This window comes from Gambusia affinis, linkage group LG05, assembly GCF_019740435.1.
Source record: "Gambusia affinis linkage group LG05, SWU_Gaff_1.0, whole genome shotgun sequence".
In the NCBI taxonomy this organism is placed as follows: Eukaryota; Metazoa; Chordata; class Actinopteri; order Cyprinodontiformes; family Poeciliidae; genus Gambusia; species Gambusia affinis.
Window position 1 is genome coordinate 14,831,936 of NC_057872.1, and position 27,677 is coordinate 14,859,612.

At 40.2% G+C, this 27,677-nt stretch overlaps 1 protein-coding gene across 4 annotated transcripts; it reads right to left on the bottom strand.

The window, feature by feature from the left end:
* Positions 1-2,394: 2,394 nt before the first annotated feature.
* hdac9b (histone deacetylase 9b) lies at positions 2,395-27,474 on the bottom strand. Of its 4 annotated transcripts, none has more exons than XM_044117585.1 (11): positions 26,880-27,474; positions 18,471-18,712; positions 17,989-18,163; positions 16,587-16,710; positions 16,376-16,497; positions 10,277-10,408; positions 10,003-10,118; positions 8,639-8,761; positions 7,960-8,137; positions 6,195-6,409; positions 2,395-3,986 (listed from the first exon to the last, which is right to left on the bottom strand). In XM_044117585.1, exons 1-11 carry the CDS (start codon positions 26,986-26,988, stop codon positions 3,651-3,653), a joined length of 1,872 nt encoding a protein of 623 aa, XP_043973520.1. In that variant the 5' UTR covers positions 26,989-27,474; the 3' UTR covers positions 2,395-3,650. The 4 variants fall into 4 exon arrangements, with proteins under 4 accessions (XP_043973520.1, XP_043973518.1, XP_043973519.1 ...); XM_044117583.1 differs by having other exon boundaries at positions 16,587-16,719; positions 26,880-27,471; XM_044117584.1 differs by having other exon boundaries at positions 16,587-16,719; positions 26,665-26,998.
* Positions 27,475-27,677: the final 203 nt, after the last annotated feature.

Below are 27,677 nucleotides of genomic sequence, written 5' to 3' on the forward strand. Positions count from 1 at the left end.
CTGAAAGGAGCTCAAGAGAGGCAGAACTGAGCAGGTGAAATCTCAATATCTGACAATGATTTTATTTAAAAATTAATTTAATAAACATGTCTTGCACAGCCCATAATATGGTTTGTTCTAAACAAAGCATATTAGGTGCCCTTCAAAATAGAATGCATGAATTGCTGCAGTTGTTTTGCAAGGCATGTACAAGAAAATTGACTCACAATGTGGGCTAATAAAATCCTCCAGTAGAACCAAGGCAGGTGTTGTCCTTCTGTTCCAACCTTTTTCTGATATGTAACTGGACTAAAATTGAAAATGAGGAGTTATTCACAGGTACCTGTGGTCCCTAACTCCCACAAATACCGAGCCTCCAGTGTATTTGCAAAATGCCATATTAATGAGAACATTTCTTTCTGAAGTTTTCAATATACTTTCTTATTTTCTTTGCATTTAGTAGAACAGCTGCACGCTGAGGGTCATTGTCTATTTAGAAGACTTGCTTGTTTCCAAGCTTTAACTGCCTGATGTCTTGAGTTGTTACTTCTGTATTTTCACATAATCTTCTTTCCATGCATGCTGGGTAATGCACCCGTTCCTCCTACAGCAAATCTGCCACACAACGTGATGCTGCCACTGCTCTACATCACAGTTGGACTGGTGTGGCCTGCTCAGAAAAACGTTCTTTTTAAAAAATTTTTCTTCAATTGTACGATGATTGTTGTGAGCAAATCCACACCACTTACTCCAAAAATGTACTCATTTGTCTGTGTGTCTAATTTGGTGAAGTTTAATCTGACTGTTTTTTATGTTGATTTATAAATAATGGTTTGTTTCCCTGCTGAGTGGCCTATCAGCTCATGTTGTTGCCTTAATAGATGTTTCTGTTTAACTGAAATCTTTTAAAGACCATGATATTCCCACATTGTTTTGACAAAAATAATGCTTCTGAATCTAGAATTCAGATTTTTGTAAAAAGTAATGAGAAACTCCTCTACAAAAATTAGCTCATTATACATACGTTTTTCATAGACACAAACTTTTGTATATGAAAAATAATTTTTTTGTCTCCCTGCCCCAATCATTCTGTATTTATTTCCCCTACGTGTGAACACTGCATGACAATAACTCTTTGTTTCATGGTTCTGTAGGTGATATAATTCAGATCTCTCCAAGTAATGGAAGTAAGCAAGTTGGCTGAATTCTTTGTTATTTCCTTACACCTTTTAAAAAGTGCTTGTTTGCTTTAACAACTGGCTCCGTCGGCTGCAGGGGAGGGGCGGTGCAGATGGATTTGGGCTTCGTTATTTTTTCTCTGCCTTTGTAACAGCTCATTTAAAATCACAAGAGCCTGAAGTCCAAGACAGATGGGGTCTCCTTAAGAAAGAGTCAGTGCCTAATTCAAGTAAAATACGTCCTAATGTGAGGTAACTCGACACCTTTGTGAAAATGCTGTGGGCACTCTGATCGAAAAGTTTTCGAGATCAGATGACCAATTTTGGATATCTGTTGCACTTAGCATAAAATCCTGAACAACTGCACACAATCAGGAGCAGACCTCTAATCCTTTATGCAGCATCAGCAAATATTTCCAGATTTGAGTATGCATAAGTAACATTGGATATTGACTGAACTACGCTGGCTTCACAACCTAAGCTCACTGTGAAATTGCTTAAGCTTGGTTTAAAAGTATTCATGCAAAGTCATATATCACAAGCTCGCAGCTCACCTTATCTGCTCCGCTGCTACACTTTCACATGAAGCTGTGCCCGTTCACATCAAAAGAAATGTTTTAAAGTCCCTTAAGCTCCCTTTGAAGGGTCACATTTAGATCCTCCTGAAAATAAACAGCTGGGTCGTGGAAGGTATTGTGGGAAAAGCAAGTTGATACGATGATTCAAACAGTCCGTCAGAGTTGTTTATTCAAATTTATCCAGAATGCCACTTTGAATTTTTTTCTTTTTTTTTTAAAGAGAACTTGTTCGGAGGTTGCTTGCTTGCTTTGTTCCTTCAAGTAGCATCATCATTAGAAAAAACAAAAAAAAAAAAAAAAACAATCAAACAGCAAGAATCTCAGAGGTAATTTAACTTTATTACTTTTTTTAGAAAAAAAAAAAGGTTTATCACGCAAGGCAACAAAGAGGAAAACAAAATGCAAACTGCTATGAACAGACCACAGAAACCCCCCCATCCCCATCCACCTCCGTTCACCCACCCACTGGCAGCGAAGGGGGTGGGGGGTTCTCATTATAACCAAATCAAAGGAGCGGGAGAACAAGAGTCGCATTGTTCTGATTGTGTTTACTTACACTAAAAACATTAAAACCGGACAATCTGACTGTGCAGCATAAGACGGACAGTTTTGATTTTCTCACATGAATCCAAACACAGAACCTTGGAGTAGGATATATATATTTTTTTTTTTTTTTTTTTTTACATTTAGTCGACAGTAGTACTAACAAAACAAGAAGGTTCATGACTCCGCAATACATTGGACAGCTCACTTTAAGACAGACTATACACATTGCAATGGGCACTTTCTGGGGGAAAATAAAATAAAAGTCCCATCCATGTTCTTTTTTGTTTTGTTTTTTTCTTAAGTAACATCAACCCTGTGGGTTGAGGTAAGCAGGCCACAGGGGAATATGAAGGAAGCGATTCCCTTTAAAAAAAAAGGAGTCCCTTAACCATATCCCCACTCACTTTGTAATTCGTCTTGACAGTAAATCAATTCTCGAGCCTGGCCCCTTGGACTCCTCCGACACTAGGTCCTCCTCTCTCAGCATTCCTGCACACATGAATCAACTCCTGGCTTCTTGAAGGCATTTCCTGCCCGACCCTCTCTCTTTCTCTCTTTCTCCCTGTCTGACTCCTCTGCTGAAAGCTGGGCAGGAACTCCGTTAAGCTTTGATTTTGGACCCAGAGAGGAGGAGGAGGAGGGCAGGGAGAAAAGGAGAAGAACTCGACCTAATGCAGGGCTCTGGCTCTGCGATCACTCCAAGGCGGGATGGGATGGAGACCAGGGGTGTGTGAAGGAGATGCCTGCACACCCAAGCCAGGATTTAGTGCTTTATCCTTCAAATTGCAATATGAGTTTCTGCCCTGTTAGTGTTTAAATGTGCATTCTCTCTAAGACAGATATTCCACATTTCCGTTGTGGGAACACTGAACAGTGAATGTTGTCACAGGTTTTCATGAAAATAAAATAAAATAGAAAAAAAAAAGATTTAGCTTCCAGAACAAAGAGCAAAGACTGATAATATTTGAATATTTTATGGAAAAATGTACAGAATGGAGGTTTGTCGAAGCTGTACATCTGCTAATGCTTCCCTCTACAAATCATCTTTGATGCTAAATCCACAGTATATGTACATAAAGGTTTGTCAGTTGAGCAGACTCCAGGTGACCAAAGCGGCTCTTAAAAAGAAAGATCTAAAGTGTCTTCATATTTACAACCAAGGAAACATACATATTTTACAGCGATCACAACACAAAGACCACAAACAGAGTCTTAACAGTATAGGATGAGTGAGGCTGCAGCTGAGTGAGAAGAGGTCATATGTTGTGACAGAGCTGGTCTACCGTGCAATGTCTGACGTGTATGCATGCGTGCAAGTGTGGATGTTTGTGATCGTTGTGAGCGGGCGACATCAACTCCATCCATTCCCTCAGATCATGGCTCTTATCACCAGTCTCCCTTTGACCTGGTGGAGATAGGTGCTCTGTTCGGATACTAGGCGCCGATTGGTCAGAGCCTCGTCCTCGCTATCTGCTGGCTCCTCTTTGACCTTGATGACCCCACAGTGAGCATCTGGAAGCTCGCCGATCGAGCTGCCACTGCTGCTGCTGCTTAGCGTGTGCTTCCGAATGACTCCTCCAGGGGGCAGGCTGTCCTCCTGCATGCTCTCCGTCTCCTCTCGAGGCTGCTGCTCCTCCAGTTCCTCCTCTGATTCCTGCAGGTGTGTGCTGGGCTGACGTAACTGCTCAATGGACTTGGATAACAGCTGCAAAACACATTGGCTTGATGTTAATGCCGACATCCTGCATCCATACACATATAGTTAAGTGAACCTTTTAAAGCAGCCCTATTTGTAAATGAAAGCGAAATCCAATCCCTCACAGACTTTGTAACCACCTCAAGAACTAGTCTAACATACGATGACGAAGACGTATTTATATCCACAGAACCTTTTCACATCTGGTCACTTTATAACCGCAAACTTTAATTTGTTTTATTGAGACACTGAAATAAAGAGGACGGAAGTTGATACATAACCTTTTTCCTCTTAAATAAAAAAAATAATAATAATGTGGAGTCCATTTGGATTGAGCGTTCTTTACTCTGAGTTGTTATAAAGACAATGCAGCTCAATCAGCTGCTTACAGAAGTCTCCTAAATAACACTGTGTCCCAGTAAAAATGGGTCTGATTACCCATTTGGCACATATACCAGCTTTGTGGCCAAGAGTTATCAAACTTTTGTGAGGTTGATTGGCCCAGAAATGTAGAATAGCATCAGTCTTAATCAGAATAAACAGCTTATATAGGTTTTGTTTTTATTGTTGTTTTAAGTATTAGATTTCATAATGGCAGAAGTGTGTCCTCTTGCGAGGAGAGCATTTTTAATAGGTTAGCGTCAGAGGATTTAATACATAACTCCTTATGAAAACTGTTCTAGTTGCATAACTATAAACAATCCATAATGACAGGGAGAAATTTAACTGTCAGATATCAGCATGTGTTTTTCTTTTTTGTATTTCATATATTACCAGAAAGTGGAGATATAGTTTGATGCCATTCTTCTTTATGCTTCTATCTGACTGAATTGTATTAAAAATAGGATCACTTGGGAGTGACTGTCAGTACATTATTATTATGCCTTTATTAAGCTATAATATTGCATTGATCTGATTACATATTTCTTTAGATAAATTTGATCTTGTTTTCTTGCAAAGTGCCTTGAGAAGACATTTTGTTATTAATTTGTGCTATGTAAATAAACTGAACCTAAATTAATTGAGTTATTTGCTTTCTCAGCCTTTGCAGATTATTTACCCACAAGAGGGCTCCAAAGCCAGGTTGTCTTCTTCCTGTCATCTGGTAACCAACAGCATTGCTATCTGCAGAATCTAGGCCTTTTATAAATACCCTTTCATCAATACGAATTAGCCTCTTTAGCATTGCATTAGTGAAAACCGTTCGCAACTGTTCCTAAAATCCCTTAGCTCCTGTAAATTTCCAATACAGCTCTCCCCCTCCCACAACCGCTGTTGCTGGCGTTGGAAAAATAGAAGCAATTGAAGGTTGTTTAAAAACAACCGTATAAAAGCCACTGCTCGGAAATTAATTAGGGCAATGTTTCAGAGCTGGCTCTCAATAAACACTAAGGGCTCATCCCCGATTAGTGGCCATTTATAACCTCCACTTAAAGAGGATTTACTTGCAATCTCATTGGCCTGAGTGATCAGAGCCGGCCCCGTTGACATGGTTCTAAAGACGCTGTTGCTATTATTTTCAAATGAGTCAGCTTCACAGAGAGCGTCTTAAATTCACTCTTAATCGTGTTTTTAATGCACAAAGAAACTGTGACATGTTAAATTTCTATTGTGCTGCTCAGTAAGTGCTTCTTTAAATATTTGTAGGTATGAGCTCCTCTGTGGGTCCCATGGCTCTGTCAGGACCCAACCCTGGGACACATCAGCTTGTGCACTCACACAATGCTGCCTTTCACGCCGCCGGCCACCTCGCACCAGAATAATGACAGTCTGTGTAAAGCCAGGTCACTAAGGGAACACAAATATTGCCATAGAGGAACAAAATGCATTCAAGGCTTCTTTTTTTTTTTTTTTTTTTTACATGGGAACTAAGATGAATTAAATTTCACAGCGTTAGCATGTGAGTAGAGCAGACGCCATGAGCTACGATAACAGAATTATTGCAGAGGAAGGATTTCTTCCTCTTTTGAAGTCAGGCAGAAGTTCTTCGGTTTGCAGAAATAACAGCAGGATTTTGAGGGTAAGACAGACTATGAGCCAGGTCCGCAAAGCTGAGCTGCACATACTCTCTCACAATGACTAAAAATAGAACCACACTTGTGTCCTTAATACGATTAAGCCAAACTTCCTACAATAAACCGCGACCTCATGAGAACCAAAAATGGACGCTGAACGTTAAGAGGAGCACTGTGGGAGTCATGAAACTTGATGTTTTACCTTATTTATGTGGACCTGCTGCTGGTACTGTTTCTGTTTCTCCAAGAAATGCTGGTGCTGCTGCTGGATGACGAGTTGGGCCAGTGTGTTCTGAGGCAGCGGTGCTGACTGGGTTCTGTTCAGCGGTCTGTGTTTTGGTAGCTTAGGGCGACTGCTGGAGAGGCGATCCTTCATGACCAGAGGGGACTGAGCGTGGGAGGACATGGAGCCTTGACCTTGCCGGAGAACAAAAACACCTTCGTAAAGTTTTCCAAAAATCATGCTGCAAACACAGGTGTAGTAAATCATGCATTTTATTTTGAAGGGCACCTAATATGCTTTGTTTTAAACAAGTTAGGATAGGTCAAAAGTTTGACCTGTATTTAAAAAATTAATACAGATACGTTATGGCCTACACAATCATGACATGATAGTTGTCCAGTAAGCCATATTCAAGGAGGGTCAACCACTAAAGGTCATCGTTAATGAAGTTGACTGAGTGCGGTATTGAAGCACATTGATGGAAAGATGAGTGGAAAGAAGAAGTGTGACAGAAAAAAATGCACAAGCAACAGGGATAACCGTTGCCTTGAGGATTATGTAGGAAAGCTCATTCAGGAGTTTAACTAAAAAATTCCAAGACGCAGACTGCAGCTGGATATAGAGCTTCTGGGGACACAGCAGTCAGACGTTTTGGGTCTGTTGAAGGTATTAAAGAGAACTGGGCTTCCTTAACACCTCAGCTGATGCAGTGATTTATGAAAAAGGAGCCCCAACTAGTGCAAAGGCTGCTTGAGAGACAAAAATAGTTTTCAGTAGGCCAACATCTCTATATCAGGAAAAAAAACTTTTTCTTTTTGTGGTCTTTAATTCTCTTTAATCTAATACTCCAATTTTCTGAGGTACTTCGTTCTGGGATTGCACTAGCAGTACATGACAAACATCAAAATTAGCTAAAGCTTTAAGCATATTAACATGTTTTTATTGAATCTATATGTAACAGGTGGCACCATTAGGTGTCGCTCTTTCTATTGTTTGAGCCTCCATAAAAGGGAAGCTGTAAGGATGGTGGCAAAGTATCAATTTCCTGTGTGTCAGACCAGCTGTGTGTTGGGTGTTTGCTGGCTGTGGAGTTGATTGCTGAGGGTGTTTGGATGGTATCATTACCTGGGCGTGGTTGTTCGACGCCGCAGGTAGGTTTTATACTTGGTCTTTTTTAAATAAAAAACTAATTGTATGTTTATATATTGTTTTATATTTTTGTCAGGGTTACACCAGATCGGCTACTCCACGGTTTGAGCTGGGAGTGTTGATTTAAGCAACACAGTTTTTGCACTGCCTCCTGCTGTCCTTTTAGCGTTTGGTTTTTCTTTGTTGTTAGTCCACCCAGTTATGATTGTTTTCTTTTTGTAGTATTTGTGAGGGCGGGCTAACAACCTTTCATTTATTTTGTTGGTTTTGTTTAATTGTTTGTTTGTTTGGCACTTCCCTGAATTGTTATATTTCGTTTGGCGTGATCCCCATTAGCGGGGTTGACAACGACGGATAAAGTTAGCGGGGAATCCTTTTTATCTATGCAACAATAAATATCAATAATTAACTTAATTCTGGTTGTTGATTATTGCGCTTTGGCTAATTGAGCCTATAACATATATAACATTTGTCTCACATTCTGAATCTTTCAATGATATCCTAATTTATTGAACTGCACTTAAAACATACTTTTAGGTTCTTCTCTAAGGTGTGAAGAAACTAGACGCTCACTGAAATCAAGTAACAGCCTTACCAGAAGAGATGATCTTCTGCTGCCTGATCTGCTCCTTCTGGAGGAGGTGCTGGAGCAGAGCCTGGTGGCTGGGGCTGACCTTTGACTCCAGGGCTGTCTGAAGTGGCACAGGGCCCAGCAGGTGCCCAGGCAACCCATGTTTGATTTCTGTCGATCTGTCATTTAAGCCCATAGCAGCCTAAAAGCGGGGAATTAAGGTAAAAAGGATTTTAAACAATATTAACCTTTTCTACATTCTAATTTTCCACAAAGAACAATAAGAATTTCTCTTCACTGAAAATGGAGGTAACAATCAGTATGAGAGTCTAACATTGGTGTATACCTGATAAATATTTTGTGGAATGTGCCACTATGCAAAGGATGATATATCATGTGTCAAGTTATCAGGAGTTGCACTTGAGAGCAGCGGGGCTTTTTAAAAGCTGTGATTAATGAGGTAACAGGGGAGGATAAGAGCATGCTTGACACAAGACACTGCAGCACAATATTTATCTAAGCCCAATAAAATCATTTGGGGCCACAGGTCAGTGACCCTGCGGTCATAGAGAGAGTCCAGAAAGCCACTGATGGCAGGTTTTGAAGCTCCCACACTGAGATGAATACCTCACATCCACAAAAGGGCCACAGTGTCATACACTGTGAAAAATCATGCAGGAAGGTCCGCAATATTTGTACTCACACTAATTGGTGTGGCTGTAGTAGAGAGCCCCAAGGAGATGTTGGGTAAGGATGGAGATGTGTACAAGCTCAGCATGGACACGGAGCCCTCAGGTCGGAATAATCTTGGCTGGGAAGGCCACCTCTACATCAAACAGGCAGAAGAGAGAGAGAGAGAGACAGATTTAAGTGGATGGACAGATCTAAAGATTGCACTCAAGGCAGTTTCAAAAGGAAACAAAATAAGTGGCATGAATATAAATGTGCTATGACAGGAGAAGGTCCATTTTTCTGCAAGTATTTTTGACGGCAGTAAAGGTTTTTCAGACCCTCACAGAATGAAACCAGTCTTGATTCACAAATTTATGTTTCTACAGGTTTCTAAGCCGAAAGTGCAGTCCTCAGTGTCTCAGCTTCCCAGTCCCCACCTTCAGGCTACTCTCTCAGAGAACATCAGCACTGGGGTATACTTCCTGTACCCAGCAGAGCAGCGGAGCAGCATGTGGTTTTGGAACAGCCATGTTTATCCTTCCAACCCCGACCAGTATTCAGTGACCTGTATGTGGATATCCGGCCCGTATTTGACCCAAGGGACTCTTTCTCTCTGAAAAAGGATACCTAATGTAACGGTGCACAAACACTCCTTGCTTTTGCAACAGGCATGGGGTCCACGGGGATCCCTGCAGTCCACCAATGACTTTCATGAGAGCCTCTACTCAGGCCTATACAATAGCAATCCTGCATGTTTATGTTGTTAGCGTGTGGGTGTCTTTTGGCTACCAGCGCCTGGGATATCAATTAAAATCCCCAGTTTGAATGTCTCCCCAAGCCTCAACCTTCAACCTGGTGTCTATCAGGGCATCTCTCCCTTCTCTGTGTCACTGGAGGTCCCTCTGAGAATAAACAGCAATGTGAAGGCAAACACAGCTGCTCTGTTAGGATCGCTCAGAGATGTGTCATATCTGTCAAACATCATAACGGCCAGTACTGTGAGCTCAGTCTAAGGCGAGTTCTAGTTCGTAACTTAGCCAGGAATCAGAGCAGCTCACGCAAATGCAGTCTGAACTCTAAGAAAAGACAATGCAACCGGTGACTTTCTAAAGAACAGTTTGTCCAATATGGATTTTTTTTCCCCCTCAATGAAAGAGGTATTGAACTAAAATGTATTTTTTGCACAGCTTCAGTGAAAAAACAGTGTAAAAGTAGTAAAAAAATTTTGGTCATGTGGGTTGAGTTGTGCCTCTTTAACGTCGTCATGGAGATCATTGTCAGTGAAGTGCAACAAGCAGAAGGCAGCTGTCCACTTTAATGGCTGCAATAACCGAATGTTTTATGCCATGTTCAAAACATTTAACCAATCTTTGTGCGCACAATTTATACACTTACCTCAGTTTTTGTTGTCGTAGGCAGAGAGGAGGGTCCATTTTCAGCCCCCAAGGCACTAGAGGCCCCTATGGGAGAGCTGGGGCCAGACCCAGGGGCGCTGTTAGTTGGCGCTGAATCTATGAGACATCAATAGTTTGCATCGTCACACTCTGATCTGTGTTCAATTAGCTAAACAAGTACATAAAAACAACTAATGTAACTTTAATCTAACATGACACAGGATACAAAAAACATATTTTTGTACTGGCTGCTTCAGTGACTGAGTGAGGCATACCCATAAGCTCTAAAGCCCTCTTTTTGTAAGGAGTAATGATGTTTCCATCTCTTCTCTTCAGCATTGGACTGCTTCTCCTCTCTGCCACCTTCTGCTTCAGTCTGGATCGTACCTTCAGATTTGGCTCAGATGCTGCAAGACAAAGGACAGGCGTTCTGTATAGCATCCAACTCACACAACTCTGTAAAATGAATCAAACCTTCCAGTAAAACATGATTGTTTCCCTGCATTATGCCAGAATCAGATTGTACAATCCTTTCCACTCCCACAGTTATCAATCCAAAAACAAAAGGAGAAATAACGGCGATGCTGCCATGTTTTGACATGCTACCATTTCAGTGTCCAGCTACGTTTTGAATGAGTCAGGATTGGACCCATTTCCACATCATCTGGACTACATTAGGTCGAGCAACACACAAGCTCAAAGTGAAAGAGTCTGCTACCTGCCGCCCTGGTGACCACAGCCTGATACAGTAGCAACAGTTAAACTAACACAAAAACATGCAGATGTTTCAGGCTTCCTCCACATCCCCCGTCGCCCTAATGCAAACCAGAGCTAGGACCAAATGTATCGAGTTCGAACACACGGCTGACCGCGTCATAATGCTAATGCAATAGCTGTCACAATAGACACGTTGGATAAAGAGTTTCCATCTGGTTTTTATGATGGAAACTTGAGTGAATATTGGCATGTTGTCATACTTAGGATAATCAAATCATTTTAAAACCTCAATTTAACAGGGTTGAATTTCTTTCAGCAGAGATTCAGGCAAAGACAGACTTTCTGGCCTTGTTGTGATGGATGATTATTAACTACTACTATAAAATCAATATAACAGTTACATCAGATAAGCTCTTGCCTATTTTTACACTGATTTATGAAATGCTTCATAAAAGTATTCATACCCCTGAAATTATTTTACATTTTCTCACATTATAACCACAAACAAGAAAATGTATTAACTAGGGTTTTAGTTGACAGACCAACACAATTTAATGCACAACTGTGAAAAGTAGTAAAGAGTGTTCCTTTACTCTGATACCCCTAAATTTAATCCAGTGCAACCAATAGTCTTCAGAAGTCATTGAAGGTCACCTGTAATTTCATCTCCACATGAAAGCCAAAAATTTGGGAACATACAGCTTCATGAAGGCCGAGATCAGGGGAAAAGTTGTGGAGAAGCTTAAATGTGGGTTAGGAAATAAAACATTATCTCAAGCTTTGAAAATCATGTGAGCAAAATGAGTAAAATGGTTGCTCATTTTGCTTGAACAATCACTTTCTCACATGTCTCTATGGAGAAATAATCAAATAAAAATACATTGTTTCATGGTGGGTTACAAAAAACTAACACTGCACATCGCTTGAAGAGACCATCCAAACCATGAAACGTCCAGAAAAGTTTTTCGAGTTGATGAGAAGATGGAGGTAGCTAAATGTAAGGGAACAGACAGAAAACAAGCACTGCAACATACTTAGAATTGGGACAGAGGTTCCCCTTGGTGAAGGAAAACAGTCCTTAATATACATTTACACCTGCTATAGTTTAGAGCAAAAAATGTCATATTTGAAAGGAACATGATTACAAGTTGAATAAAAGCAAAGTTTTAAATTTTGCAAGAATTATATAAATAAAATTGAAAGTCTTTGTGTGCTTCTAGGGAACCATGTTCCTGTTTAGTCATTCGGTTATGCCTCAAGAATAGCAGACTTCCAAATGAAATCCCACAGCTACTTTTATATACTCAAACAACATGCAAAATAGATAAGATGCTTTTTTTGTGTGACTGAAAGCCAAAGCAGAGAGATGTATTACAGTTATGTATACCCTTCTGTTACACAATAGCCAACCTGTTTCAATTATTTAACTCTGATCAATAATTAAATAGGCCTTGCTTGTTTTGTGCATCATACAGTTACGCACAGGAAAGTGCAACTATGATGTGGAAACACTGCGGGGAGGAGGAGGAGGGTGATCGTGATGGCGGGGCGGGTGAGGGGGGGCCGGGGGGGGGGGGGGTAAAACGAAGAGAGTGGGTCGCACGTTGCTATTTTTGGCTTTTGTCAAAAGCAGCAAAACCGTCTTCCCTAATACAGACCTCTAATCCTGTGGGTGTGAGGTAGAATAATAATAAAAAAAGAGAGCGCGAGGGCGGAAGAAAGGAGGCAGCAGAGATAAATGGAGAGAAATCGCTGTTGGGAGTCATATGAATTTGCTTCACGCCCTGCCGCCTTGATTGCTTTCTATTTTTACACGCCGCTGCCACCAAGCTACGCATCCCAATTGGTCGCCACGGGAACGCAGACAGCAGCGCATGAACAAACACTTTTTTGCATGTCTCTATGGAGAAATAATCAAATAAAAATACATTGACGCAGGGTGGGTGCAACAGGAGGCTACAGCAAAGCGTGTATGCTGTACACCTGGGTCACTTCTGCAATAAAACCTCATCTCACCCACGAAATACTACAATATGTTGCAATCATAAATCAGTGTCATTAGTGGTCCGCCTATCTGTAGTTAATCAGATGTATAGCCTGCCATCTCCATTAGTGATTCTTTATTAAAGCTGGGATCGGGGCAGATGGCTCTCTGCAAATTCAGTTTTCTGTACAACAGAACACCAGCTGAGCATTTTGCTGACCTCAATTTTTAAACTAATGCTGAACAGTTTAAAAATAACGCTTCTCTGTATTTTTACAGACATAAGTTATTAAGCTTAAGAGACTGTAACTCTTTTTGAGTTACACTCCCTCAAAGAGAAAACAAGTTTGCCTTTTTTTTTGAGAGAGAGAAATAAAACTGTTTAAAAACTTATTTTGAGTCAGTTACTTAGGAATGCTTTTGTTTATTTAGTAAGCCCATTAAACGTGACCTACAAAAACGGATGAACCGATGTCGTGTCTAAACATAAACAACTTGGACAGGAATCCAGTTTAAACTGGATCAGGAAGTATCTGTATATCAGCAATCAGGTGCAAGCAGAACTTGTCAGAGAAACTGTTTGACAGACATATGCATCTCTTTTTAGTACATATATGTGTATGTATCCTCACAGTGCAAACAGATTCCAACTCTGTACCAAGATTTGTATTGGTAACACAAATCTTGGTTTCCAATACAGTTTTTTGCTCTCCAAGTATACATATATATATATACATATATATATATATATATATATATATATATATATTGCATTGTATGTGTTAGGATAAATTGTACAGTCTCCTCCTAATTTAGACTCTGCTTACAGCAAAAATATGACAAGTTAGTTTTTTTACATAACTGTGAGAGTATAATCACAGGTATAGATAATAGATTGCAAGGTTAGCGGTTAACATCTTTCCTTTCAGAAATATAACATTGATTTTCACTGCTATGCTGATAACACGTTACATTTTTGTTTTCACCACTCAAATCAGTTTATTCAGTCCAGTTACTCACCCTACAATCGGGTCTTGGCAATACAGCAACAATGGATGACACGAAGAATACTCTATTCCAATAACAAAAGCAGAGGATATTGTTCTCACCAACCAAATAATAATTTTGAATACGTAGTATATCCGAATATTAGAATAAAATATCAATGATTGGCATTGAACTGAATTAATTGAGAATAGGAGTTTTTTATGTCCTCAATCAGTTATGGTAAACTTGCAAGATAACACCAGTCTACAAAAGTATTACTGGTCTTCAAGGATCTAATTTGTGACAAACAAACCCCCAACCCACCTATCAACAGTTTAAAAACATGTTGATCTATACAAAAATACACATATATATATATACACACGTATATAAGATAATCTATAAAATTTTAAACATACATTTTTAACGTACAATCTAATGCTTTCCTGTGTACAGTTTTACCTTTATAGGACTATTTTAGAAAATCTTTCCCACACCTGCTGAATACACACTTCTGGTAAGTGGGTCAAAACCAGAGTAGAGCAGGGTGGGGTGTGTCGGGGCGATGCAGCTTTTACTGCCCAGCCACAACTATTCTTACCACAGACTATCACGTGCTGTCAGCTAAGTCTATTCTAATTCCAGGAACTGAAACAAAGAGGATATAAGCAAAGGTAACACGTAAATCGCATAGCCGTCCTTAACCTGCTTTTTGGGTGCTTGAGAGAAACACAAGAGTGTCAGTAACGCTTTGCGTTTATAGAGATTATGAGGCTATGAGTACATGGGGCCCTTAAGAGAAGAGATCAAAGCAAGTATCATGGTTCGCATGTAATTTAAAACAATAATTGGCTACCAGATCAAAACCTACCACCTAAACATATAGAATAGAATTGACTTCAAGTAATGCTGAATTAAAAAATGCTAATATTTTGTGAGTTTTTAGGGACAAATAACATATTCCGAAAGCTTCACCTCATTGTGAATCTCAAAGTCATAAAGGAAAGGTTTGGGCTTGGCAATACGGTGTGGTGCAGCAGTAGGGAGTCTGACACGGAGTGATCTAAGTCACCTCTACTTTGTTTTAAGAGAGCTGTCTTTTCTTAAACAAACAGTCCTGTCAGGGTTCATCCTGCCTGTGCGAGCTTTAAGTCTGCAACACCTGCCAATCAGTTATCTGCGACAACCAATGGTTCAGGGAACAAAACTACCTTTGTGTCCGTCCCCTCTCTCGTGTGCCAAACTCTCAGAGGACTTTAATAAAGATCGACAGGAAGTGGGGGAGGATGGCCCTGAGCAGGAAATGACCACATACAGATTTAGGAATCTATATGTGGCGGGTTAAGAGTTTTGTCAGTGCACAGGATTAAGGCAGAGAAACCAAGTTTCTTATGATAAATGTAAATTTAAATTCTTCACTTCTAAGATTTTTCTCTTAACTCTAATCAAATTAAAACTAGATAAAATCCCTTTTTATTTGGGGGGAAAATGTGTTGTGAATCCCAAAGTTAGTTTTTAAGGACATTTATTGGTATTTTAGATGAGAAACTCATTTGTTGTGGACATAATACAAAGATCAAAAAGGAGTCATCTTTTAAAGTTCATAATTAATTACCTTTTAAGATTATTTTCTGATGTGCTGTGATATTATTTTACTATATGTAATTCCTCTGTTTGATATTCAAATTGTGCACATATGCAAAATGATACACCTGCAGCTCATTAACTGGGGACATAGAGGACGAGAGAACATATTGTATTTGGTGACCTCATTGCCAAATTATGAAGCTTTTGCTTCTGCAAACCTTTACACCCATACAAGAAAAATCAGAATGACTGAGCAAAAGGAATTATTCTTATTTCCACGTTAATCCCCAGAGAACTCCCTTCAATTTTAAACCAACAAACCTGAGCACTTTTCTGGTGGAAACTTTATGTTTATATATTTTAAATAGTTTTGAGGCACTATATCTCAGGAGGAATTATTCTGCCTAAATTATCCAATTTAGCTATGGACTACTTCAAAGCACCTTTGAGCTGTGGTTGATCATTAACATAGGGACATTAACACGGCAGCTTATTAACACCAGGACTGGAGACGTAACAAGATCTCCTGGCATAAGATTTCTTGTCAAAGCGGAGTCTTTCTAACGTAACACTATCCACTGTGTCTGTCTATGTCTGTATTTAACTGTTTAGTGAAATAAGTCAAGGCTATTGTTATGGGCTTATACCTTAAGCTTAATACCATTTTGTGCTAAGTTTGACACTTTTATTTTGAAGTAAGAAAGGAAGTAGCTCTTAGGTTGCACTGTTCACCTGACAGAGTCGACAAAAAATGCATTAAAAAGAGTCATCATCACTTTGAAATTATTGGTGTGGAAACATGTAAGAACAAAAATGGCACAGGATAACTACTGAGTAGGCAAATTATTATCAGTGATTATTACATAATCAGATAAGACAAATTAATGTTTTTCTGAACTTGACAGAGGGTGTGTCATACTGACCCTAATGTCATCTCAACATAAGTGTAAAAACATCTTTCTTGAATTGACAGTAAAACATATCAAGTCTTTCAAGCTTTTAATTTTTCAGAAACAAATTCTGAAAACTATGTATGTTGAGAACATTTGTGTATTAACATTTTTATGTCGGTGCTGTGTTCATGTGTAGATTAGCAAACCTGTCTTCCTCAAGGGGAAGTCGTCCTTGCTCTCGATAGGTGACGGCAGAGTGTACTGGCAGGTGGGCGATGTTCCCCCCAGTGGTGGAGAGCTTTGGTCCAGGGATGCGTGGTGTGAGGACCTGTTAAAAAAATAAAGAACATTTCAAAAAGGCAAAAAATGTGCCATAAATATTCAACTTCTCCCCAAAAAGTAATATAAATCACTTACGTGTACCAGAGTTTGGGATGTTGAATGAAAGAGTGATTGGCTCCATTAGTGACTGGATCCTTTGCAGATTTGTTCAACAGAAACTCTTGGAGTTTCTGCTTCACCTCTGTGCTGGCCACCGCACCTGTGAGACCAAAAGGCAGAACCAAAGGGATTGGGGTTACCCTAACTTGTAAATGCCTGGATCTTCACACTCAATGCACATATATAGATACAAAGGTAATTTCCCTGCACCCTAATTTAAAAACAGCAAGACTATAGAAAAATTTTCCCCCAACAACTCCTGTAACTGAGTATCCTCTCCTCACCTACTAAGGCTTCTTATGTAGGAAGATCTCCCCCTAGTGGTCAAAGGGGACAATAATGTTGCTGCATACGTGATTCTGCAGTGAGTTTCTTCCCCAGAATATGGTTAGAGTTACAGAGAACAGATTCACATTACCTGACTTGGCAAAGTCATAAATCCTGTCTATTATTAACTATAGGGTAAAAACAGCAATGAAATGTTATACCTGGCACTATTTTTATCATGCTATTGGAAGACATTTCTTCTAAATTTGAGCTTTAAAGGTTACCGAAGAACTGGATGTCATCAGTGCTGAATAAGTGCCATTCATAATTATTTATCAGAGGCCTAAAGCCAAACCCAGAATCATGAGACAGTTTGATCTGCTGTTGAGAAATATTTTCTCCATGAACAAGAGACATCAAAATTTAACAGCCTGTCCTCATTATGAATGGCAATAAAATGAGTCTAATTCTTTATTGCTCACATTCAAGTCCTTGCTTTTGCAAATCTAATTGTGATTTACTTGCAACTAGCAAGTCATTTCAATGAGGCTGTCTTAAACACGAACCCTGCTTTCTTAAATTACTTGCTGATAGTGTTTAGAAGTGATTTTGCCCAAGAATGAATAAACATTTTCCTTCGCATAGTCAGTGCTGAGCATTAACTATTTATCCCAAAGAAATACCAGCTCAAATGTTTGCAGTATCTGGTGGGGTTTTGTGAGCTAAATGCTAATTTATTTTGGATTTAACAGAATTTAATAGGTAACAGAATTAATGAGAATATAATTGACATTTTAAATGAAGTGTCAGGGAAAGAGCAGTGTCCAATCAAGCATACTAGGAAAAACACTACACTATACAACACTATAATTTTAGGATTACGACAGAACGTGTGCTTGCTCCAGTGGTTAAACTGAAGGGAACATTTATCCAGTTTATTCTATTCAGCTCTTATATGTACATTTTTCATAAACCCCACTGATATGCAATAAAGATAATGGAAAAGGTTCAGCCTTATAATTGCTTTTGTCATTAGCGGTTCATTTTGTTTTGTAAAATATTTGCCCCTGACAGACAGGAAATCGCCACGATGACGGTGCCGAGCTCTTACTCTCTCGGGAGCGCTCCTTGGCCCTGAGGCTCAGGCTGGAGACATGCTGCTCTCGCCGATGCCTCTCCAGCTCTTTTTCCTGCTGGTTCTGTTGTTGTTGCTGCTGCTGCTCTAGACGGCGCTCCTTCTCAGCGAGTTCCTGCTGCTGCTTCATGGCCTGGAGCTCTTGCTGGAGCTGAGAAAAGCGGTGCTCACATCAGCATAAACAGAAGTAATTGTAGAATCAAAGAAGCTTTTAAAGACTTCCGTTGTTTGTTGTTTAGCTGCAGTGAAAACGTCAACGCTCCAGCGAGATGTATTTTTATAGAATGTACTGCAAAACCTTGAGTCCTGCTGAGTTGTTTTCCTTCTGCTGCACTCTTTTTATGCTATCCTGAGATACACATTTTTGTACTGCATCTGCACTAATGTCATGCTGTGCTGCGTTCTGTTGTTTCTGTTGTCATGCTGACCTCCATGCTACTGCTCAGTGCAATGCTAACCTTGAGATGCTCCTGAAGCTGAGCCTGATGCTGACGGGTCAGCTTCTCGTGCTGCTTCTGAAACTCGCTGATCAGTAACTGCTTCTGGATCTGCTGCTGCTTCTGAATGAGGAGCAGCTCCTGCTGGAGCTGCCTCTCCCACAGTCCGGGGTCTGAGCCTGGCCCCAGCATCCTTAGGTCTGTGCGTAGGTCCAAAGGGGACAGGGGCTCCACAGCCAATGGCACGTCTGGCTTAATGTCGACTGTGGCACAGAAAAAGGACAAAATGTGAGATTTGTGCTGTTTTGGTATTCCAGCTGTAACTAAATTAACGGTTATACGGAAGATAAAAGCTGTGCACATTCACTGTGTGAGAGAAAATCTTTCTCTCCTGTGATCCTAGAAAGCCTGCGATTATAATAGCATCTATAAACAAACAGTCTTGCATACGTCATTTCAGGGTCCACTGGGGGCTGTTTTGTGCACTTTGAGACTCAGCAGACATGTGACACAAAATGTCGGAGCAGTTATTTAAAGTATTTACTTGAAATCTGTTTTCCCACTGATAGATAAATCATTGCAAAAATGTCCTCCTTCCCATCTGCAACAGAACATCCTGCAGATATTTCCTCCTCTCATTAATAATGTATGACAAAAACAGGCCGTGAACCTGCATGAGTTTGTAAATTCATGTACCTGTATGGTGTTCTCATTTCTGTGCTTCAGCACAGACAATGCAGCATGCACATTGGTAAGAAGTGCCTCTCTATTATAGGTAACTACCTGATACAAAGTGACAGGGCATCCCCTTTGGTCTCCAGTCTCTATATATAGCCAGTTCTGCGGGGAAAAAAATCAATGACCAGAAAAGAACGCCAGACACAGATTTACTTCATCGTCCGCCTCCACAGAGGATGATTAGTGATTGTTCAATATTTTCCACATCCTCTTTATACCTTTTCATCTAATTCACACAAATGGTCCCATCTGCCTTCATCAGGCTGACCCTGTGTGCACTTATGTGGAGAGTGAAGATTTTCAATTAATTTTAAGTTATGTGCCAGGACAATGTTCAGTGTCTTGGGAGTACCTATACCTTTAGAACGTTTTCACATCTTGAATCTTTACAATACAGTTTTCAATATTTTGGATATATTTGAGAGAGATGCATAATAGTACGAAGGAAGGAGAATGGCACATAAGTTGGATTTCTTACAAACATGAGAAGCAGAGCACAAGTTTGGATTTAGGCCCCTGAAGCAAGACACTGTACAAGGGACAAATTGAGAGAGAGAGATTTGCTATTCCTTTTTAATAACAATAAACCAATGATGTTTGTTATTCTTAAAAACTGATATTGTTGAGATTTTTCCTTTTACTGTTTGAACTGCATCTCTATGGCTGCTTCAATGAAAGTATTAGTAAATGCCACAGAGACATGGTAATATATGACTGAACCAAATCATCCAATGAAAGGTAAGTTTATTTTGAAGTATCTTGTGTGCATGTGAAGATCTGACAGAATTCAATGGACAATTTAGACTCAAAAAGACCGTGATGCTTCTTATTGTAGATTTCATTGCCCCTACCTTGTTCACCCACCGTTTGCTTCGCTTGCCACCATTTTCACATGTAAATGCTGAAACCTTTTGTTTATTTTATTTTAGTTTTTTTACAAAATAGATCAATCTCAGCCAAACTGGATGGGAAGCCATTTTTAAACGGCAATTTTGACATCTTTACAATGTTTCACAATTGTATTTAGGTTTGGACTTTTACTAGACCATATCAGCACATGGTTGTATTTTAATCTAAAGGTGTTCAAAGTCAATCGAACCTCAAAGACTGGTATTCTGTATCTTTTCGGGTTTTTGTTGTGCTTCTCCAGAACTTTGACGTGATGTGAAGGAAGTTGGACAATTTGAATTTGGAGCAGAGACATATCGAAGACTGGCAGGCCTCCAGCCATTGAGGACTTAAACTGGGCAGCCATGATATAAACCATTCCATTAAAGCTCAGACTCTTTATTTATAGGGTTATAGGTATGCAGGAAGCCTCAGTAGCCTGTAGAAGAAGAAAAGTATGATGCAACCACCTCCATATTTCACCAGTCTCAAGTCTTCTGCAGGCCCAAAGGGTTTCTCTTCCAGGATTGCTCTGTAATTTAGCTCCATCCATCTTTCCATAAACGTTGACCAGCTTCTCTGTCCTGCCACCACGTTTCACCTTGAAGATGGTGAACTCGGTGTGATGTGTAGTGTTTTCTGGCAAGCACATCATTTTGCATTTAGGCCAATCTCTCTAATCTTCTCTTAATGTGGAAAACAATGTTTTCATTTTCCATCCACATTATAATTATGAGCTATTTTGTGTTGGACTATTATGTAAAAGTACTTTGGCCAAAAAGTAACAAGTGAATGCTTTGGCAAGGCAGTGTAGTTTCTGCGGTAATTGAATCTAGCGGATAAAGGTTAGTTAGCCTAATACGATGTGATATTCAGAGGCGCATCTGGACTGTATTCTATCTACTTAATGGCAAAGCTGGACAAATATTAAAATCTACTTAAAATTCCAGGGGCTAGATGGAGATTTATTGAGTCCTTTCACTGGCTTAATCTTCTCAAGAGGTCACATCTAAGGGATCATCAGCGGTGCCATTAATTCACCTGTTACTGGAAGAACTAAGCCTGCATAAATTGTTACACATATGTCCATGTGAAGGCCCTGTAATAAATCTAAACACAGGTTGTAAAAAGCAACAAAATCCACAGCAGACCTGAGCAAAAAAAAAAAAAAAAAAAAAAAAGGCAGTGCCCCTCTGCTCTCTGATGTTGTAAAGCTCACTGGTGCTCATTTGTTTTGTCATGTTTTTTTTAGTTCTGCCACCCTTCCATGTGCATGCGCCGGTGACGATTAAAAATAGAAACATTAAAGCGAGTGGCGCAATCCCAGTCTGTGACAACCCCCCCTCCGAAAAAACACTCACTACGCACACACGCGCATGCACACACTCCCCAGTATCCACCACCCTAACTTGCTGCTGCCATGGCAACGCTGGCAACGTAATTATGTCTCCCTGTTCTGCAGATATCAAGTCTCACTGCATGTCATCTCCTGCCTACAGTGTGCGATGTGACATGTTGACTATTATATCAGCTTTTTCAGCTCTTATATAAGAAAGGAGTCCCGAGCCGGAGACAGAATGAGGGGAAACGTTAGAAAAGCCTTCAACAGCTCGGTTCTGAATCAATGGGGAGAGCGACTTAAAACGTGTTCAAAAGAAGTGAAGACAAACAGAAGGGACTCCAGCGCTGTCATTTTTTCTCTCTGTGTTCTAAAAACAACTTCAATCGGTTGTCAGAGAAGGGCAACAACATGGCAGACACATCGAACAGGCACCTGTAGAACAGGCACTTCTCTCCTGACAGGGAATATTAATCTTAGCTTGTAAGAATTTGACAAAGGAGCTTTTTGTAGTGGGTGCTGTGAACCTGTGAACCACAGCACAGCTCAGAGAGCCAGAGAGTCTTAGTGCTGCTTTTACCTAATAGACCCAAATATAGCTCCCCTACCCAAAGTGAAAAAAGAAAGATGAAAAAAAGCATAAAATCCCTGCTGGGAGGTCTAATTAATCTCATATTTCATTCTGTATCCTGGCTATGAGTGGCATTAAGGATCTCTACTTTGATCAGCACATCAAGCACAGCCTCCACCAGAAAATCTCCATTTAGCTAAACAGGATGGGAAAGCTTCAGTAGCCTCATTTGCATGTCTGCTTAAAGTTCACTGTGTCGAATAATGACAGTGATGAGGAAACACAAGGTCCTAAATTTAAGCAAGCACTGTTATTGCAACAGTAAAGCCTTGATCTTTGATATATGCGATTTTTAGCTTCCCTTGTCATGACTTGACACTGAAACAAGGATACCTGTATGCTTAGTGATGCATTTCTCAAACCACACATCACATCAGACTTACAATGCCTCCAACTAACATCTCATTTATTAATTCAAACTGCAGTCTTAAATGACATGAACTGAAATCTGGTGTTCCTATATTATAAAAATACTCTACAGGCAGAGGAGAAAGCAGAACTAGCAGAAGCTGAGGCTAATTTTAAATGTTTTTCTGAGCAGGGTCTTAATATAGGCAACATGCAAAAGAGTGTCACAGTTGTGAGGCCACCCGCTCGATTTAACACATGCAAAAATAAAACGCAGTGTCACATTTACATAACTTTTAGCTAATTTCTGAAATTGTCGCTCAATAAAAAAAGTCTACGCATTCTGGGACAGTGGTCCAGTCTGTGACAATGACCCCTATAGGGAACACTTCATACTGGGTGCCGCTTGATTCGTGGAAAGTGCACAGAAGGACCAGTAGGCGTTGGTAAACAAGAGATTTATGAATGACAGCTCCCAAATTTGTTTTTAGCACAGGAGGAGCAACAAGCACCCTGTACTGTGCCCACATTCCTCTCCCAGCAGAGGTCCTGCCAAGGGGATATAGGGTGACTCATTGCCTGTGACCACACTCCCACTGCAGCATCGCACCACCAGTGTCTCCATCGTGTTTATTCCTATAACCAATCTGTCTCTCATTAGCCCTGCTGGTGCTTAGAGTGACAATCACAGCCTTAATTTAAGATGTTGGATGGCTGCCTTTTTTGCCTCAGACCACATTAGCAGGTTCCCATCCAAGAAAGAAACACACATCACAAGAGACATTATGCTACTACTGCACGTGAGAGGGTTGGAACGCAACATTTCACTGCAACAAGTTTCACCATGCCTCACTGAATACGACTGATTCTTAGCAAATCCTCTAAAAAGAACAAACAGGCAAAAATAATTTAAGCTCTTGAGCCTACATAAGGATCTTGTTTTATCAGTTGGATCTGCAGATATTTCTGAGAAAACTATTTCAGAGATCAAATGGAGCGGCATTTTAATATTAAGCAGAGATGAATTCCTCAAGCGTTTCTTAGTCGATGTTGATTTCTCATATTCTTAAGATCTGATTCAAATTTTTACCAAGGCCGTTTTTACATCGCATCAAATGATGGATGAAATACAGCAGGTTCCTTAATTTTACAAAATGTTAGCCAAAGATTTAGAAGACTGTCTCCATTTATGAATGAAATTATAACCTATAAGCTGAACTTTCTTTTCCATTTAAAAGAAAACTGACAGCAGAGAAGTAGCTAATGAATTTATAGACTGAATTTATCTAAAAAACTGGGGAAGAAGAAAATCTGATTTCTTAATATTTGACCTGTTGATCATTGATCAGTCGCCCAAGAAAAAAGCTAATTCCAGTGTTTGATTGATAGCATCTCATTTATGTTAAACAAAATTACCATGGCCTCAAACTGGTGTTTGTTAAAGGCAAAACTTAAATATGTCGCTTTGAAATTTTATTGATTTGCAGCCAGAGAATTATGTAAAAGTAAATATACCACATGCTGTGAAGCAATGTCATTTTCATCAGTTCATAGTAAAGCTCACCTATCTATCTTTAGGCATTTTCTACTCAAAGCAGCACATTTCAGTAAGAGTTTCTTAGCCAAATGTGTGCTACTTTTCAGTTTTTTGCCACAGAGACTAAGACCACACTTGGTTATGCTGTAAACATGAATGTATGTGAACATTTAAACTGAAATAGAGAGGGGCTGCTTATCTAAATTCCCCCGTCTGCCAGTATAAATAGAAACAGAGATACAGAAGATGTTTGAGGGCAAAAAAAATAAGCCGATGCTTGGGACTGCAATGTGGTGCTGGATCTCTCATTAAGTGCCTTGTTATTTTGAGCAGCTGGTATGTCTAAAGCAGGAAACAGGTCTTTATTTTTAAGACTGCAGGCTCGTCCTTGCAGCTGAGCCAGAGCTGTGGTTAGGGAGGCTGTCTGCTAACAAAGAGAGCAAAGCAGTGCCACCACGGCTCTTTGACTGAAGGAAGCCAAGCGTTCAGTTGTCTCCTGTTCTGCTGTTACCTCTAATTATTTACACAGCAATAACACACAATACAAAGTATGACAAACATGAGCAAGAAAGAGAATTAAGCAGACGACTGACATTTAGGAAATGCTTTTTACTAAAGATTTTTACGACGCTCCTTTACTTTGCAGCAGTTTTCCCGATGGAATCCTAGTCAGGAATTCAACTAAACCAGAAAAATTATAGTTGTAAAGATTCTTCATGCTTTAAATGCAATATCAAAAGTCATACCAGCTTAATTGACTTAACATTTACATACTCAACCAATAGTCTAGGTCACAAGTTACTTCCATAATTGCTTTTTTTGTTTTGTTTTGTTTTTTTTGCATGCCGGAAGCTGAAAAGTTTTGAGATCCGCTGCTCTGCATGCTCGCAACATTTGCTTCACTCTGCATAATCAGTAAATTCCTAATCTATTCATTAGTAAAATTGGTCATTCTTTCCATTTTTAGCATTCTATGAACCACAGAAATCCATTCAATGGGGAAAAGATCGTCCCCTAACATTAACAGTAGTGAACTATGCTTTTCTAAGGATCAATTTTACAACAACAGGAAGAGGAATTTAGAAATGTCTAGGGTATTTATAGCAGCTCTTTTGTCCTTGGAATCTTTCTACTCTTAAATCATGTAGTTTTCAGGCAGTGCTGACACTAAAACCTGTCCTCTGCATGTTGTTTTGCACCATCTCTTCTGTGGTGAACACTTCAAACGCACACTACCTGAATAGGACCGTGACATAGATGAGTGTACTTGAAGGGTTTTGCATTGTTCTTCTCTGAAAGGTTTTTTTTTTTTTTTGTATATTTTGAGCAAAAGGGGAAACTCATTAGTTTTTCTGTTCTGTTTGAGAACCCACCTGTGGATTTTATTTATTTATTTTTTGATAGAACCTTATTGGTCCTGATGCTAATCTGAAATTGTGACTAAGCCCTTTTAGTCTCTGATCCATTTGAAGTGTGATAAAAGGAAGGAAGAAGGATAAGAACTGTGTTTCAGACAAATACATCACAAATAAGCAACTTAACCGACACCGGAGCTTCTTCACATGCTCTTTTCGTGACAAACTAGCGAACAGAAAACTATTAGAACATTTTTAATTTACGTCTTACTGAGGAAAAACAGCCAGAGGAACCTAGTAAACTCACTCAGTTCTACACAGAGATATTTTTGTGCAGATAATGTTAGTCATCGTCATGTGGTTTATTCTAAAGTGGAAAAAAACAAATTAAAGCAGGCAAACGCAGAATTCTCTATTAATATCTGTTCTGAGGCGCTGTTATATCAGGACCATGCGAGATGGAATGATAACGCGCATAGACGCCTAATCTTAGCAGGCTAATGCCATAAGCTGAAAATAACTCACCTAAGAATAGCTGACCCACAGAATAAGCAAGGAGCCTGAATTCAAGCTTGCGCTCTATGGGTCTTGTTTGGTTCACAAGCCACAAGACAATAGAAAAAAAAATCCCTTCTTCTATAGCCCGACAGTTATAGAACACCCATAAGGCTTCAGGTACATTCAGTGGTAGTTTACACTCTATCGCTCTGTCTTGTCTTAATTATCTTGAATCCACTCTATTTTCACTTTAATACTAAAACATTTATAGCCAATTTAAAAAGTAGCTGTAAAATTTAAGTGTACAGGCAGAAGCTCGTTAAACCCTTCTGCGTTGTTCTATTTCTATTTTTTTTATGAAGTTACGCAACTGCAGGATAATATTTTCACACAGCAAACAGTTTCAACTCTGTTATAATTTCTAAAGATACTTTTGAGTATTCTCGGCAGTCACATAGGGAAACAGAAAGGAGAACAAAAAACAAATGAAGTGTGACTCATGTCGCACTTGAGTCAATACAGTGAATAGATGTTACTCATTCTGATGTCAGCTGTGAACTCTTCAATTCAAATCCTAAGCCCAAAATAGAACAGCTACAGAGTTGGTGGTAAATGTCCAAAGAGAAGCCTTTTAGATGTCCCCCTGCTTTCAGTATCTCTGTAACTTCCCTTCCTGTACCCTCAAAAGTGCACACTGACAAGGAAGCTTGCAAAACCCAACATCCCTGTCATGTTCACAGTGAGTCATTTCAGTGAGCTACAAGCAAGCGGAACAGAGTTCACTCCATTTGTGATTTAAGTCAACAGGGACGAAAAGCACTTATTGTCAGAACCCCACACAGAAAAGCAATTCACACAGCAATGTATGTCAGAGAAAATACCTTGATTCGGGAAAAAAAAGTTTCTGCTCCAAGTGGGTTGAGATGTCTCCCACGGAAAAAGCGCACGAGTTGAGAGAGTGAGACAGAAAGATGGAGTAGATATGTGCATGGGAAGCACGGAGGGTGGAAGGGATTTGGGAAAAGCAAAAGAAGAGGAAAAGCAGGAGGACAGAGGACTCCTTAGGATGAGCAGAGACAGCGGGGCGTGAGATCACCTGAGTTGTTCATGTTGTGCATCTTGCTCTGGTTGGGGAACTGCTGGTGTCCGACGCGCCCCTCTGTTGTGGAGAAACTTGACTCGCCCTCGTAAATCGTCTGCAGCATACTCCAGTCAGCGCTCAGGTCTCATCGCCAGCCTTGCGTTTCCTGTCACCAAGAGCCACCCCTCAGAAGCTCGGGGGGGGGGAGAGACCGCGACGACGGGAGACTCTCCCTTCCTCTGCCTCCTCCTCTGAGGAACTACTCTGACTGTAGAGCTCTAACACAAAAACTACACACTCTCTATCTCTCTGTCTCGGCAGGGCAGCTTCTCTCCCGGGAGTCCTGCTTCAGTCTGGTCCAAACATCAACACAATGTTTGGAGGAAGATGGCAGCAGGTTCTGATTCTTTTATCTGCCTTTGTCCCTGTGTTTCTGTCTTCTTTCCCCGGCAAAGTGTCCGGGCAGAGAGAAGAACGTAAAGCTGAGATGCTGAGAAAGCTGTGCGCTCTGAGCACCTCGTACAGGGAGAAATGCAAGCCGAGGAGGGAGCGAGCTTCATTTGCATGTGAATCAACAACTGCGGGGCTCACAGGTGACAGAAATAGAACAATGGCCAGCCCTGGCTAAAAATAGGTCAGGCGAGGCGCAGGGATTGGAGCAGCATTGATGCGTTTAAAAATACCACACCAAACACAGCTGTCTTCTTCAGCTCCTGCCAGAAGGCATGTCTCCTGACTCGCTCTCTGCAGATGGAGGCTTGAAACCTCTCTCTATCTCTCCTTTCTGATTTGTTGAACCAGTGTCTCTCACTC